Source organism: Gymnoscopelus braueri, assembly GCF_963280865.1.
Source record: "Gymnoscopelus braueri genome assembly, chromosome: 2".
In the NCBI taxonomy this organism is placed as follows: Eukaryota; Metazoa; Chordata; class Actinopteri; order Myctophiformes; family Myctophidae; genus Gymnoscopelus; species Gymnoscopelus braueri.
The window spans coordinates 51,367,213-51,385,041 of NC_137604.1; the positions used below are offsets into that span (position 1 = coordinate 51,367,213).

Sequence of the window (17,829 nt, forward strand, 5' to 3'; positions counted from 1 at the left end):
CAACTCTACTAAGTGGGAACACTCCTTGTCAATAGAAAAATTCCATTGACTAGATCTGTAGAGGGCGCAGCAGAGTAACTAAAATAATGTTTTCTTTCCGGTGAAATATTTAACATTTTGGCCAAAAAGTGTATTTTAGACGTGAGGTGGGGGCTCAGAGTGTTCCCACTTAGTAGAGTTGGCTTTCAACTCCATAAAACCATCTTTCTTTTGGTGAGTAGCGAAAGGGTATTTTTATTTTTTACTGCAGACGAGAGGCTGTGCAGCCTGTGGTGCGTGCGCAAAGGCTCGAAAGTCCCATAGCCTTGAGGAGAACTCAAGGCTATGGGCTAAGGTCCCATAGCCTTAAGGGGAACTCCTTCTAGGCTATGGACCAGAGCTAGATGCCAGGTACCCCTGTCGCGTAGGAGCCAGCTGGCTGTCCATAGATGACCTCCATGGATGGAGACAGAGGGAGAGAGTCTGCGTTCCAGTGAGGACCTCACGGGGCCGGAGGAAGTCGCACGTCGAGCAGGCTGTAGGCAAAGATGTTCCAGAAGACGGCACAGAGCACAAAGAGGGTGTAGACGCAGAAGAAAATCCAGAACAGGGACTGCTCCTGCAGCCGTTGCTCGTAGTTCTGCAGGACCACCACGCCAAGGGTCAAGCCCACCGCCACTCCACCCAAGTGGGCCACGAAGCTGGGGTTGGGACACGGCGGGAAGGCTGGTGGGTAGAACCGCAGCCACACCGCCCGGCCGAACTCCACACTCACTGTGAACAGGAGAGAACAGACGAAAATGAACTGCTGTCATGGTGTAAGGCAGTCGTGGCTACTGAAAAATCTGCAACTGCTGACATGCAATCAGTGGTGGAAAAAGTACTCAAATGTTTTACTTAAGTTAAAGTATCAATACTGCAATGTAGAAGTACTGTTACAAGTAAAAGTCCGGAATAAAAAATTTACTTGAGTAAAAGTACCGGTATCGGTATCAAAATGTACTTAAAGTACCAAAAGTAAAAGTACTAAAACGAAAATAGCATATCTACAAGCTCACAACGCATGTTAGATCGGCCCCTAGGTATAAAATAGGGCTAAAGTGGTTAATGTATGTTTTATAATGAAATCATTTATATCTGCAAAGTAACTAGTAACTAAAGTTTTCCAAAAATGTTAGTCGAGTAAAAGTAAAATATTTGCCTCTGAGATGTAAAAATACTGATAATTACTCCAGTAAAATAAAAGTACCTCAAAATTGTACTTAACTCATTGAGTGCCATTAACGTGTTTCACGTGTTTTACCGCTATGGTGCAACGTGCCATTAACGTGTTTCACGTGTTTTTGAAAAAAAAAAAAAAAAAAAAAAAAAAAAAAATATATATATATATATATATATATATATTTTAGAACCCAAGATATCATATCCACTCCTTGTTTAACTTATAACTTAAAAAGGCTGTATCTCGCTTCTATAAGCACTTTTTTTTTACTTTGAAAAAATAAAAATAATAAAAATCATAATGGCCAGAAATAGATAATAATAATTTGGGCACTCAATGAGTACAGTACTTGAGTAAATGTACTTTACACCACTGCAAGCAATGCATCAAATCTCTGCAAGAGGGCAGCATTAATCAACAAACATGGAACAATTGTGGGCCATTGATCCCATGACAACACCACGTTAGTCTACATCATATCCAGTCCTCTTAAATACCAGTTGGTCCAGGTACTTACTGACCTGATTTATGCTTTCATCAGCATCTCCATCAATATAGTTTCTAATCAAGGCGAGGACAAGCGAGGACAATGATCACTATAATTACTGTCAGTGACAGTTTTGTGTTGAAGGCCCCTGCTATTTCTATTCCTAAACCCTGATTCAAATTCAGCTCATAAAGTTCTTGGCTCAAAGCCACACCACCCCATTGCAATCTGGGTCAAGAGCAAATGCATTTTGGCTTGAGGCCGTGGTGCATGAGACTGAGCCTGTGACCCTCTGGACAAATGTTCTGCTTCACAGTCAAGTAGGGACACGAAGAGGAGAAGTAGGAAGGTTGGCATCAAGCATTATACCCAGTGGTGGAAAGTAACATTTACTCAAGTACTGTACTTAAGTAAAATGTTGAGGTATTTGTACTTTACTTGAGTATTTCCAATTTCCAATACCTTTACTTGTACTCCACTACATCTCAGAGGTACATTTTTTACTTTTACTCCACTACAATTATTTGAAATCTTTAGTTACTAGTTACTTTGTATATTTGGATTATTATTACAAAACCTACATTAACCACCCCAAACACATTTGGGCCATTTGAAAATGGCCCAAATGTTCACAATGCGTCGCGATGCGACGCATTGTGAAAGGTTGTCAAAGGTTGTTTATACATTTGAAAACTTGAAATGGGACATTCTGCATAATGAGAACTTTTACTTTTGGTACTTTAAGTACATTTTCATGCCAATACTTTTGTACTTTTACTCAAGTACATTTTGAATTCAGGACTTTTACTTGTAACAGAGTATTTCTATATTGCAGTATTGATACTTTTACATAAAACATTTGAGTACTTTTTCCACCACTGATTACACCTCATTTATATTAGACACAGCCTGTAAGAGGGAGCATGGGAGTTCCACATGCATCCAGTGTAAAATAATTCTCTCACACAGTCACACTAACCTCTTCAAAGCCATTTTTAAAACTTAACTTTCATGGCATTTCTGCTTCACTGTGACAGGAAACAATTCCTGAACTGATTGAACCCAGAACATTGCAGTCATACAATCAACATCTTAAACTGTACATACTAGGCCTTGTGTCCAGGGTACTCATAAAGTTAATGTTAGTTTAGGAAAATAAAAACTGTTTAGTTAAATGTAAAAGTACCAGAGAGCTGTTCTTAATGATGGCTGTCAGATCACATGGTTTAATATTTCTTCTAGTGGCATTAGTGAGGATGGGTAAGACCCGATTTTTGAAAAATGTGGACACGGCTCACAAAAGCGCCAATTTTTTTCTACATGCTCTCCATCACCATAGGTTTCATTTTGGAAGGGTAGCCACGTCATCAAGATGGCAGAAGGCGGCCATCTTGGATTGCAAAGATGGCCACCATGTAATATCTATAAGTGCCAATATCTCGGCTTCCAAGCCACTTAGAATGTCAATCTTGGTGTCTAAATATACATTTTCTGGGACAAGGAATGCAATAAAACTATAGGGAATATCAATAAGTGACTAATTCTGCCAATATTAGATAATTTGGTTGATTCTGGCCATATCTGAACACAATTGTATTAAAATGTATGTGTCTGCCTAGTTACTTGGCCTGTCTCTCCTCCCTGTGATTATTAGTTATCTCCACCTGTGTCCTGTTAGTCCCCTAGGGTGTGGGTGTGTCTGGATCTGGTCCCTGCCAGTGTGACCACTTGCATTCACTCACCTGCAATCATGCCTACAGTACGAATATGCCAGTTGTGTCTTTGTTCCCCACATCATGAAACACCTGGAGATCTCCAAAAGAGTTGATGTGGTCTGGGATACGTACATCACCAGCAGCATAAAAGAGTCAACAAGGGAGAAGCGAGGCAAAGGGATACGACGGAAGGTGGCTGGTCAGAACAAGCTGCCGGGGAATTGGTCAGATTTCCTGCGTGATCCTACAAACAAGCAGGAACTCTTTGCCTTTCTCTCTGGGAAGATTGCATCCACTGCCTGGCCAGAGGGCAAGCTGGTCTTCATCACATATGGCATCACAGTGGTCGGCACAGACACCAGCCACTCGATGCTGCCATGTAACCATGAAGAGGCCGACACCAGGATAGTGATTCACCTGCTTGATGCCCTGGAACATGGCTGTTCTACCTGCTTGATACACACTGTGGATACGGATGTTGTCGTTATCCTCATCGGCAAGTTCCATGCCCTGCTCGCCAAGTATCCAGCTGCAGACATCTGGGTTGCTTTTGGCACTGGCAAGAACTACACCTATGTTCATATAAACACGATCTGCCATGCTCTGGGCAAAGACAAGTCCACAGCACTTCCCGTCTTCCACTGTTACACAGGCTGTGACACAACATCAGCATTCAGCGGGAAAGGGAAGAAGTCAGCATGGGTGGCGTGGAAGTCCTACCCTGAGGTCACCCAGGCCTTCAACTACATGGCAAAAAATCCATACACTTCTGTGACCATAGATGCCCAACACTTTCAGCTTCTTGAGCGTTTCACAGTCATCATGTATGATAAGACAAGTGATTTGGAATCTGTCAATGAAGCACGACGAGAGTTGTTCTGCCAGAAGAACAAAACGATGGAACACATTCCACCAACGCAAGATTCACTGCTGCAGCACGTGAAGCGAGTTTCCTACCAGTCTGGGATCTGGGCCACATCTGAACTGGCCCAGCAGCCGACACCCAGTCCAGAAGGATGGGGATGGACATTGGATGACAACAACCAGGTCTGGCTTCCTGTGTGGAGCATTCTACCGATGGCGTCAAAAGCCTGCAATGAACTGGTCAAGTGCGGTTGTAAAAGACCTTGTGGTGCAAGGTGCTCATGCAAGAAGGCACACTGGAATTGCACAGATCTTTGCAGTTGTCAATGTGACAAATAATTTGCATGTTGTTATCCTGGAAAGTGAAGCTAATAATCTTCAATTCTCTTCATGCTCCATTTTTCAATGTGTCTGAAAATTATGTACATACATTGGCAGAATCAACCAAATTATCTAATCTTGGCAGAATTAGTCACTTATTGATATTCCCTATAGTTTTATTGCATTCCTTGTCCCAGAAAATGTATATTTTGACACCAAGATTGACCTTCTAAGTGGCTTGGAAGCCGAGATATTGGCAATTATAGATATTACATGGTGGCCATCTTTGCAATCCAAGATGGCCGCCTTCTGCCATCTTGATGACGTGGCTACCCTTCCAAAATGAAACCTATGGTGATGGAGAGCATGTAGAAAAAAATTGGCGCTTTTGTGAGCCGTGTCCACATTTTTTTGTTAACAGCCCTCACTACATGAGCTGCCTGGAGCTGACACTGGACCACAACTCCCCTATTAATGGCAATATATTTACAGGACTGCCTTTAAGAAAATACAAAGATACAACTCCACCATGAATATTGCAAAGACAATGTAAATATAACATAAATATATATATTTTTTGTTTACTGTAATGTAGGTCAAATGCACACACAGTGGAGAAACTATCATGACAGGAAACTTAATCCACTCAATTCAGCACAAAATATTTATTTTGTTTTTTCATACTGCAGGATACAGTCTGATATATCAACTTTGGTCAATCTAAATTGCTCCTGTTTTAATTGATGTTGATAAATCATGCGATTCAATTTTCTTAAAAATTTATTTAATTTTTGTATTCTTTTATATTGTTGCTTTTCTCGACTTGTAATCTCGGCACCACTGGAAAAGATGGTCTCAGCCAGTGTGTTTTCAGAGAATTAAATAAAGGTTGGAATGAAATTAGGTAAATTGCAACATGTTATACATAGGAGTTACGTTCATTAGGCCTAAAATATAAATTTACGTTACATTTCTAAAAAGAGGACCTCTTAATTCCTTTATGGCATGAATTTTATTCCTTATAACTTTTGTATTTAGCATAACATTTTCTAGAATATCAACCTTTTTAAGTTTTATAAGAAGAGAGAGAGTGTGAGTTTTAGTGGGATTTTTATTATCATTATAAATTCTCAAGTTCTTTATTAATAAGAAATCAGTGTCTGACTTACTGCAAACCAGAGCCATGGCCATCCGGAACAACTTGAACTGGCACTTCATCCCCGACCAGTTCTGAGGCGAGAGAGCGAGAGAGAAGGAATGCAAGGATGGGACGAGATAAGAGAGGTCCAGGTAAAAAAAAAAAACATTACAGAGAAAACATTCAGGTAAAGCATAGCCATCTGGTCAAAGAATCTTGATCTTTGACCTCCTCTGTCTTTTTGCTGCACCAGATAATCGAGAGGAATCCCTCAAATTTGACACTTGAGTGTCATGGAGGACATGCCTGTATAAATATTTCATAGAGGTCCATCTTGTGTGTGTGTGTGTTTTATATTTCAGTAAGTCAATCAAGTCCTCACCTCTGACACTCTTACACACACACACACTTTAACCATTTATTTATGTCCACACAGTCTACACTGACACGCACGCACGCACGCACGCGCACACGCACACACACACACACACACACACACACACACACACACACACACACACACACACACACACACACTTTGGATGGTGACAGTATGGAATGTATGGAATCTGTGGATCGACCAGCACCTGCAGGGCCCCAGAATGATCTGCCTTGATGTGCCAGTGCTCTCTGCAGACAGGAGTATTGAGTGATGTGATAGTCATCTACGCACGCACATGCACACGCGCACGCACGCAGACAGACAGACAGACAGACACAGAATGGATCAAAGACAGTCACACACACACACACACACACACACACACACACACACACACACGCACGCACACGCACACACGCACACGCACACACCCACGCACACACACACACACTTACCATGACAACGTTAGCCAGATGTGCAGAGACTAAGGCATACACGCCTCCAGAGGATCCCACCACTGGAGCAGTCATATCAGTGACAGACACAGCCAACGAGCCTGTGGAAACAAGTCAAACATCACCGTCAATAATGACCATGTTCACTGCTTGGTCTAAATACTGGGCTTCATCTCCATGGAGGACGCTTGAGTCTACGGACTTGGACTTGAGAGACCATTGGTGGAAAAAGTACTCAAATGTTTTACTTAAGTAAAAGTATCTATACTGCAATGTAGAAATACTCTGTTACAAGTAAAAGTTCGGAATTCAAAATGTACTTGAGTAAAAGTATAAAAGTATTGGCATCAAAATTTACTTAAAGTACCAAAAGTAAAAATACTCATTATGCAGTCCTATTTCAAGTTTTCAAATGTATAAAAATGTTTTTGACAATAGCAGATCTACAAGCTCACAATGCGTCGCATTGCAACGCAGCGCTATGAGCTTGTATATCTGCTATTTTTGAATAGCCAAAGACATCTAAAGAGACACAGATGCGTTCCAGGTCTATCTCTGGGATCCCGATCTCAAAATCCTTTTAGTGTTCATTTAACTCTGAGAGTGTTCAAATGGAACCAAATGGACCCGTAAGCATCCATTAGGTTCCATAGGTACACTGTCCAGTTACAGTTACAGACCCCGCAAGGGTCCATTTGGACCCCCTGGTGGTCCCTGTACCCAACGTTGAGAACCAGTGATATAAACCATGTATTGCATGCTGACAACATTCAGCCACTAGATGGTGCACTTTTACAACACCTGTTGCGCAGGTTTATCTGTTTCCCTGTCACCTCTATTCACCTGTTTCCTAGGCTGTGTGTTTTCCACTTCCTGTCGATTTGATCCAATGAAATCCAATGAAACTGGTCAGATGACCAATGATATCCAATGAAATCGACAGGAAGTGGAAAACGCACAGCCTAGGAAACAGGTGAATAAGGCAGCAAAGCCAGCATTCATGTAGCTTTCCAATATTACAATGTGATGGTTGCCGTACAATAATTTATTTGGGCTAAAAAAGTACAGAACCAAACGAAAACATATAGATAATGGCATGGCAGATGTCAGCTTACAGTATACAGAGGTAAACAAACCAACACTTCTGGAGTTTTACTATACCGACAAAATTATTACATTGATAATTTCACAATCATAATATTTTTTTGGGGGGAAAAGCAATACTTTTACTCCGCACCTTTTTAATAGCTCTGTGGATGTATTGTTTTCTTTTTGATTATTCATCTTCATAAAAACGTTATCGATATATATCCTTTATTGTCATCTATCACAATCTGGTGGGAGTTTGATCACTGACGAGTTGGCAGTGGTAGTAAAAGGCAAAACGATGTTAATGACTTCAACTTAAAACGTTAAAGCTTTTAGTTCGGCTACTTTTGTGTGTCACTGTAGTGTGACAAAGTAGGACATTCATTAGAAAACAAAAAAGTTACAATACGGAGATACAAGGTTTCTGCCCGACAGCGACCATATGGTAATAATTAACCCATTAAGACCTGAGGCCGATTCTACAAACGTCTTCTAAATCCTATTCGTTTTTTGAAAAACCTAAAAACGTTTTAATGTCCAAGGATGCATTTGGCCGTGGACCACCATCTCAATACATTTTGTTCCAGGGATTTGTGTTAAAAATGTAAATATATATATATATTTTCAAAGATTTTCACAAATTTTCAAGGTTTTTCAAAAATAGCCGATCTACAAGCTCATAGCGCGGCACGAAGTGACGCGCTATGAGCTTGTAGATCTGCTATTTTTGAATAGTCAAACAATATGCTATATTTATATAGCTAAAATCTAAAAAGACAATCCTTTTAATGGGTTAAATGGACCACTAGTTGTTCATTTACACAGTAAACTCCTCAGTGCTAATCATATCTCTGAAAGTATTCAAATGGAATCAGGATTTTACAGTCCATTGGCATTTAGTGAACTCAAAGGACCAATTCATGTTAAATGTGGACAAACAGTGTACAACTGCGTGATTAAAATATTATGTACAGCAATGTGAATGGACAGCAATTGTGTCTTTGTGTGTTTGTATTATACTGTAGGCTACAGTACGGGGTGCTATAAATAGAGACAATACAAACTGTAATGTTACGTAAAGTCTTATTCATATAAAGCACACAGCAGCAAATAAGTTGTTGTACTTTTCAACTCCATGGTACCAATTCTACCCTCGTGAAAAAAACAAAAACAAAATACAAACAGCGCAATTGGCCATTGAATAGAAGGAACACAAGGCCATTCAGAGACAGTAAATTGGTTTTCAATAGTGTCTGTGCATGTGTGGCTGAATGAGAAGCGCAGACAGAGAAGTGCTTAGTGTGTGTATTGACTCACGCAAACACAGTCTCAACAGCACTCTCTCCCATTCGTCCCCATCTCTCTCTCTTTGTGACATGCTTTTAATCTCCTGACCTTACATTACTGATACTGACTAGAGCAGGGGGTCTTCAACAAGGGGTCCGGGACCCCCAGGGGGTCCTCAGAGTTACTGCAGGGGGGCCGCCAAATGTGTGTGTGATAGGATCTTTTTTTTTTACATTAACCACTTAAACCCTAGCATCCCTGTTCTGAGTGGAACAGCTGCGGGGCGTTGTGTGTCGGTGGTGAGGTTTGATGTAGAGGGAAAAAAAGAGCAGACCAAGTACCGGGTCAAGTATTGAGGGTCTAAGTGGTTAAATGTATGAAAATTATGAAGCTATCTATGAAATCTATGAAAAAGATTAACACAATTTTATACAATATGTAGTCAAGTGGGTGTCCCTGCTTCATTCTCTCTGACTTTAACACTGAGCTGTCTACTGATGCTAACTTCAGATGTGACAGACAGAGCTGATGTTAACACTGACCTGTCTACATTATTGAATACTGATGCTAACTACAGCATGTGACACACACACAGTTGCCTACTCAGCACACAGAGGGACTCATGGGGCTGTTGATAAATGGTCTCCCACTCACTGCATAGACATACTATAGTGGACACACACACGCGCGCACACACACGCGCACACACACACACACACACACACACACACACACACACACACACACACACACACACACACACACACACACACACACACACACACACACACACACACACACACACACACACACACACACACACACACACACACACACACACACTGTATACAAGGGCTTGCTCGTTCACTCCTTCCATTACTCTCTCAGTCACTTTCACTCGGCACTCGGATTCACTTTCTTTTAAACTTTCACACGCACACACACACACACACACACACACTTTTATTTTCCACTTCAATAAAGGAAAGACAGTAAACACGGCCCGGGTAAAAAAGAGGAGAGCAGATGAGGTGAAACGAAGGTGATGAAAGGGGAGAACAGGCTGGGATGAGATGATAAGAAATGAAAATGTACCAGCACACAGAGAGACAGAACATTAAATCACAACTCAAATCAAAACATTCCATGTGAATGAACTGAGAAAACTAAATGCATTTTGGTTTCAAACGCAAGACCTAGTATCTACAGATACAACCATAATATATATTAAGTTCAAACACCACAAGATCAAAGGGGCGATATGCATTTTCTATCCACTAGAAGGTGCTAGGGTTCACTTATTCAACTAAAAACACTAATAACATTTCCAGCTATAACTGGGAATATCTGAAAGAAATTAATGTTTTAAATATACGATATGACTAAGGTAGTCTGTTTCTGGAGAAAAGGAAACAAAATTCCAGATTTGACAGACTCCTTGCATATGTTGCAACTTCCAACTTAATTGGATTCCACCTTCTCCAGTGGTTTCGTGTAAAACACACCGAAAATAGCAGATCTACAAGCTCACAAGGTGTCGGTAGTGATGTGACACGTTATGAGCTTGTAGATCTGCTATTTTTGGTGTGTGTGACACCGGCATACAACCAAGTATAAATTAAGCATTAGTGAAGTAGAGATGTAGAGAGGATTTCTACAACTGTAGCTGATAGTTAGCTCTGCTAACTAACTGATGACCAGATGAAAGCAGGTGGAGCCACTGTAATAACAATGTCTGACTCCACATGTCACAAACCTGGAAAGCATCTGTGTCATTTTAGATTTTGGCGTTGGCCATTAAAAAATACTAGCGATTTTTGAGCATTTTGAACATTTTATGAAAAATCATGAAAGTGTGAGAACTGCTGATTTAGAAGGCATTTGTAGAATTAGCCACAGGTCTTAATGGGCTAATGACCCACTGTTTAACAAGTAAGTATAGCCTTCCTTCAGACAGACAGACAGACAGACAGACAGACAGACAGACAGACAGACAGACAGACAGACAGACAGACAGACAGACAGACAGACAGATGCATAAATACCCCCCACACATACACACACACACCCACAAAAAAACACTCTGAGGGACTTCCTTCCTCTACTGTGCACACACACACACACACACACACACACACACACACACACACACACACACACACACACACACACACACACACACACACACACACACACACACACACACACACACACACACACACACACACACACACACACACACACACACACACACAGAGGACACTTCTACCTAAGGAGTTCCAATGTTTAGGGAGTATGTCTAGGCGGGGTGACCTCTATCCCTGTAATTAACTCAGTTTGATCATATTATTTCAGCACTGTGGCTTACCACTAACACACGCACACACACACACACACACACACACACACACACACACACACACACACACACACACACACACACACCTGCCGCGCACGGCGCAAGCACAAACACAGACAAGGACAGACATACTCCCAGACGGATGCTTACATACACGCTTGCAAAAACAAACACACATTGACAAGTATGCATGGAGGTGCACAAACATGCACTTGTGTGCACAGTGCACGCGCACAAACGCACGCACGCGCACACACACACACACACACACACACACACACACACACACACACACACACACACACACACACACACACACACACACACACACACACACACACACACACACACACACACACACACACACACACACACACACACACACACTTCACAGAGTATTATGAAGGACGTCCATCCCTGTGTCGTCTCATCAGGCGGGCCTCAGGGGGGTTTCGAACGTGGCATCTCATTTATCTGGGTTGTTCTTCTATGCTGCGCTGAGGGGCAGCGGGGAAACGCTAACGCTCATCAGCGCCGATCATCTGATAACTGTGATGAAGTCATCAAAGTGGTGTTTTTAATATGTTCAGACGGCGGATGACGCTCTACTAACAACAAATGGACCCTTATGAAAAACGGCAGGTCCATTTGGTTCCATTCGTACAAATGGATAATTACCTTTAGAGGATCTGAACGTAGAGGCATGTAGGAATATATATTTTTTTTTACGTATTATTAGTATTGTCTCTCTCTCCAGGGGAAATGGGTGATGGAAGTAAAACAATATACATGAATTAATATGCAATTTACATGTACTAGAGTAGACCATACCCGTCGGGGGATATGAGCATGGGCCGATTGTTTCACGGATGTGGCAACACCGGCGCTTGTTTCACGCACATGATTTGTCAACCCGGGAGCCAGCGAACACAAAAACGCTAATACACAGCGGACATTTGGGGAAAGTGAAAAACGGGCTTCGGTGTTCCGTGCACATGGTCAATGGCTGTGTGCAAATACAGATCAATTGCTCCAGCCACTGAGAAGAACCGGGCAGAAGAGTTTTAGGGACGCACAGACAGACGCACAGAGCTTTGTAGAATTATAGGATGATGCAAGTAAATTGCATGTAAATTGCAAACCCCAAAAATGTTATAAATCAATTAGAACAGAGGGATTTGACTGTGTCTGCTCTGTTCATTAACGTGTGCGGGTCAGAGCCATCGACCTCTCTCTCTCTGAGACAGCTGGGTCCTCTCTCTTGACCTTTGACCCCTGCTCTGACCCCAGGGTGTTCCAGCTGAGCCCCTGTGTGTTGACTATTGTTTTTCTTTCAAATGAAGCACACGGAGGTTTTTGTCGGCATCCAGCAGAACCCTCATATCTCCCTTAATTCAGCAAAAGAGCTTTTGTGTTGAAATTGGTAACTGATGTGCCCAAAGGGTTTCAAGGACTAACTGTTGAAAAGGTTTTTCCTGACATGGTTTCATTGATTTTGTTTTTGGTAATGAAATAAGTGACACAAATTTGTTGAAGTTACATGTGTCAATAACCTATAAATTATTAGTCACCAATGACCCCCCAAATGCCCCCATCCACCCACCCACCCACCCACCTTGATTTCTAAAACTTAATCTAATGAATACGTGAATATTTTAACAGATACAACTGTCTTTTGTATCTGGTGAAATGTTCAGACCATCAACGTTATTCTAGGAAAAGTATCCAGGTGTTATGGTATTATTTTATACGGCCCTTGACAGACAATCTAATTCTTAAGTTTGACATTCTATAAAGCCTCCTTGATCCATCGGTTGTGTAAAAGGGACAATGTCAATCAAAATGCTTCAGCAGCAGGGTACTGAGGGCAAAACATGGGGAGAACAAACCAAATGACAGATGAAGGATTTTGGTTGATGGCCACACATCAGCCTGATTTCAAATATGTTTCGTACAAGCTCAGAAACAGAGTCCAGAGGGAAACACGCACATCTCCCAAAAAGTCACAGAATAAAATAAAATACGTACATTTAGGAGAGGACGGAAAGTCTGCACACTGTATATCAGCTTCATTTTTATTTCTATTTTCCATATTGTCCTTTGACATTGTATTATGGGTTCATGCTATACTGATGGTTCTCTAACCTCCCCACCCTTAACTCCCCAATTGGAGAATTGTTTCTTCTTCTGAATGACAGTTGGCGTCACTGCCGTCAAAAAAGAGCTACAAGTCCTCAGTGTGGCACTAGCCAGTACAACCTGAGCTTGTAAATGGGTGGGTGTGTCAGTAGTTACTCATTCACAACAGCTGCTAGCAATTGCGATGCTGTCCTCTGTTTGTATAGGCCTATTGCCTGTATTGTATCAGACCTGATGAAGACCCGCTAGGGTCGAAACGTTGTATCTACTTTAATAAAATTCCTGGGAGCTGATATACAGTGTGCGTCCTTTCTTTCCTCTCCTAAGCATACAAGATCAGAACATGTGAATGAGACTGGCCAGAGATTGTCATTGGGAGATATTTCTAGCAGTTTGGCATCAGTGAAGTGGACTGGAACTTTGCCTTGAATTAGTCAGTTTAATTGGACCAAAAATAGCCAAGCTCACAACAAACACATTGTGACACGTTGTGGGCTGGAATATTTGCTTTGCTTTGTGGTTGCCTCATGTGCACAGTATACCTAAAATAGATAATATTACACAGTATCACGGTATAAGCTTACCTACTGTAGATGTTTGGCAATGTTACTGTAAAATATAAGGATCTCATCTCATCTAGAGAGTAGTATTGTTTGTGTTGATTAAGACATTTAATGTCTGTTAATGTTTTTAATATTACTCCCTTCCCCAATAATAATTCACATGAACCAAGGTGTCCCTCATCTGGGGACATTCTAACATGCTAATAGCTATACTCTACAAGCTCGCATTGTGAGCTTGTAGATCGGCTATTTTTGGCAACAAGATTTGGTGTAGAGGGAAAAGAGGAGCAGACCATAGTTGTCTGGCTACGCGAGACTAGGTACAACTTAACCTATAACCATTTTCCATCATTTCTAACTTTATTGCCTCATTATACATCATCAAAATGTATCGGAGAGAATACTCAAATACAAAAATCAACAGATTAATCAATTACGAAGACAATCGTTCCTTGCAGCTCTCATGCAAAAACATGTGAGATAAAGAAATCAAAAGCCCTTTTCTACGTTCCGTTTGAATTCTGAGTACTTTTGTAACCTTCAGAATAAAAGCGGAAACATCACAGTGAACAAACAACCAAAGCAACAACTACCTCTATTCAATTGTGGGTCGATATCTAATTAAAACAACAGACATCTGTGAGTGGGTGGGTGTACATGAGCGCGCCCGTGTAACTTGTGTGTCTTTTGTTTGTGTGTGTGTGTGTGTGTGTGTGTGTGTGTGTGTGTGAGATTTATGGCCCATTTTCCCCCTCATTTCACTGCGGGGTTAAAGCTACAGGCCAACACAACTGGGATCCCCTGGGTCTCTGTCACTGACCTCCATGTACACACGCACACACACATGCGCGCAAACACGCACACGCACTCACACACACACACACACACACACACACACACACACACACACACACACACACACACACACACACACACACAAAGCACACACACAAAGCACACACACACAGAGACAGATAGACATAGCTCTGTAGCATCATGCTCCTGGCTACAAATAATCTCAAAATCTCATCTCAAAAAGTAGTCCAATATTTCCACTCCAGATAATCTCATCCCAGCCATACCATGGATTGGACACCAATACAAATAAATAGATAGAAATGTTTGGACCATGTCCATGTCCATGACTAAAAGATAGGTGAATGTCAGCATGCAGTGTAAAGCAAAGCAACACACAAGCACGCACGCAAACACACACACGTGCGCACACGCGCACACACGCACAGCTTGTAGATCGTCTCATTTCAAATAGCCGATGCATGTAGGTTTAGTGCTCATGTGGCCTATAGTCACTTCTTTTGGGCTTGTTTTCATAGACCTGGTTGCTTATTTCTCTCAGGTCTTTTCATCTCATTTGACTCGAGTCATTACATTTACATTGGCTTGTGTCTCCATGTTCTCTTAACCTACACAGTACAAACATGTGCATTTATCTGAGAGAGATCATGTGTGTAGAATGGACCCTTATGTGTCTTATGAGTTCATTTGAAACCTGTGTATATATATATTTCCCACATCACCAGTTCTCTGTTTTCCTATTATCCACCTCTCCTCCTCCTCGCCATCCCAAACCCCTTTCTTCACGTCAGTTGTGTTATTATTGTGTGTGTGCGTGTGTGTGTGTGTGTGTGTGTGCGTGTGTGTGTGTGTGTGTGTGTGTGTGTGTGTGTGTGTGTGCGCGTGTGCGTGTGCGTGTGTGTGATTTTGCTGATGGACGATTGAGATGACCCCCATTATTATGTATGGGGGTGGGGGGGGGGGGTAGTACCCTATTACACATAGTCAAAGCAGAACAGTCTTTGATGGGAGCTCTAACAACCCCCTACACACCACCACCCCTGGTCAGAACAGAAGAAAACACGGCCATCTGTCCCCCCCCCCCACACACACACACACAATAGTACTGACCAGACGACCCCCCCCCCCCTCTGAAGGCTGATAGGGTCTTTATGAATACACAAACACACATGAACGGCAGGTGGACCATCGATGGACTTAAAAGGAGGTTAGTCCCAAAGAGAGACAGAGAGAGAGAGAGAGAGAGAGAGAGAGAGAGAGAGAGAGAGAGAGAGAGAGAGAGAGAGAGAGAGAGAGAGAGAGAGAGAGAGAGAGAGTGTGTGTGTGTGTGTGTGTGTGTGTGTGTGTGTGTGTGTGTGTGTGTGTGTGTGTGTGTGTGTGTGTGTGTGTGTGTGTGTGTGTGTGTGTGTGTGCGCGCGTGCGCGTGTGTGCGTGTGTTTTTGTGTGTTTGAGATGGGATGAAATTGAGTGCAAATCATTTGGATGGAAATGTATGCAAAATCTGTGTGTTTGTGCTTGTGAATACACTTGAGTGTGTCTGTAGAGGTGTGTGTGTGTGTGTGTGTGTGTGTGTGTGTGTGTGTGTGTGTGTGTGTGTGTGTGTGTGTGTGTGGACTGTGGACTCACCCGCTAGTGCACCACACACGTAGACCAGTCCAATCCTCAGGGCTCCGTGGACCATCTCCAAAGGAACCCCTACAAGAAGTTGCATGGCCATATTCAGACCCAGATGTTCTATTCTGTAACACACACACACACACACACACACACACACACACACACACACACACACAGAGGAGAGTTACAGGCAGACATAGAGTGTAAGTGTGAGTAAACCATAAAGAGAGATCATCTGCTTAAATATTTAAACATTCATATGATACACATTTGTATATGTGCACACACACACACACACACACACACACACACACACACACACACACACAATTGTGCCTGTTCAAAGCCACTGTAATTGGATGCTCATTTTTAACTGAATGTCACAATGTGAGTGCTTCTTGTTTAAAGACATACAGTACACACAAGCACACACACAAGTACACATGCGCACACACACAACTACACACGCGCACACCGCACACACAAGTACACATGCGCGTACACACAAGTACACGAGTACACACAAGTACACATGCACACACACGTCGGACCACGCTATCCCACATGAAGCGATGCTACAGAGAATACTGGAGTTTGACGATCCATTCCATACAAATCTGTACTTAATCACCTGGATTCTACCAGTCGTTTTGACACAATGCACCATGATTTGGTGAAATAACAGTTAGAAGTCAACATGGAAGTACTACAGCTCAGTGTAAACCCAGAAGGCAGAAGCATCAACACTAGTGGTAGTAGCAGAGGGAGTGGGAGTCATGGAAGCTGTACTGGGAGAATTATGGCCTTACTGACAGCAGCACCACTACAGAGAACACATTGTCGCTGTCGGGTGGAAAACCTCATACTGTATGTCCAAAACTGTTACTTTTCAATTATTTTCAATTATTTTCAATTCAATTCAATTCAATTCAATTCAATTCAATTCAATTCAATTCAATTCAATTCAATTCAATTCAATTCAATTCAATTCAATTGCCAAATCACAACAAGTTGTCTCAAGACACTTTACATAAAGCGTTTTCTTAATTATTCTTGGGCCTTTTTCTTATTTGTCTTTGCCCTGTTTTCATATAGTTTTAATATGACCCTTTAGTTTAGCCTAGTTGGGTCCCATGTAATTGTTTGGCTGCCTATGCTGTTTTTATGCCATGCTTTTAAACCCTGTAGCACTCTGAGATTCGCAAGAATGTAAAGTGCTTTATAAATAAAATGCATTGTTACATATAGAGCAGAGACCCGACATGGTCCCACCCTGAGACGAGCCATTTTGCGACAGCGGCGACGGAAAAACTCCCCCCTTAACTGGAAGAAACGTCAGGCAGACACAGGCACACTCAGGATTCCAGGGTTCTAATTCAAACATAGTAAAAATAGG

General features: G+C 42.0%; 1 protein-coding gene across 4 annotated transcripts in view; it reads right to left on the reverse strand.

Moving 5' to 3' along the window:
* Positions 1-292: 292 nt before the first annotated feature.
* The window catches only part of rhbdl3 (rhomboid, veinlet-like 3), an 87,358-nt gene continuing 69,821 nt past the window's right edge, over positions 293-17,829 (reverse strand). For all 4 annotated transcript variants that reach the window (XM_080455280.1, XM_080455278.1, XM_080455279.1 and 1 more), the window contains 4 exons: positions 16,443-16,555; positions 6,564-6,664; positions 5,758-5,818; positions 293-753 (listed from right to left, as the gene is read on the reverse strand). In XM_080455280.1, coding sequence (XP_080311406.1) covers positions 482-753; positions 5,758-5,818; positions 6,564-6,664; positions 16,443-16,555 — 547 coding nt within the window. In that variant the 3' untranslated portion in view covers positions 293-481. The remainder of the gene's footprint in view (positions 754-5,757; positions 5,819-6,563; positions 6,665-16,442; positions 16,556-17,829) is intronic.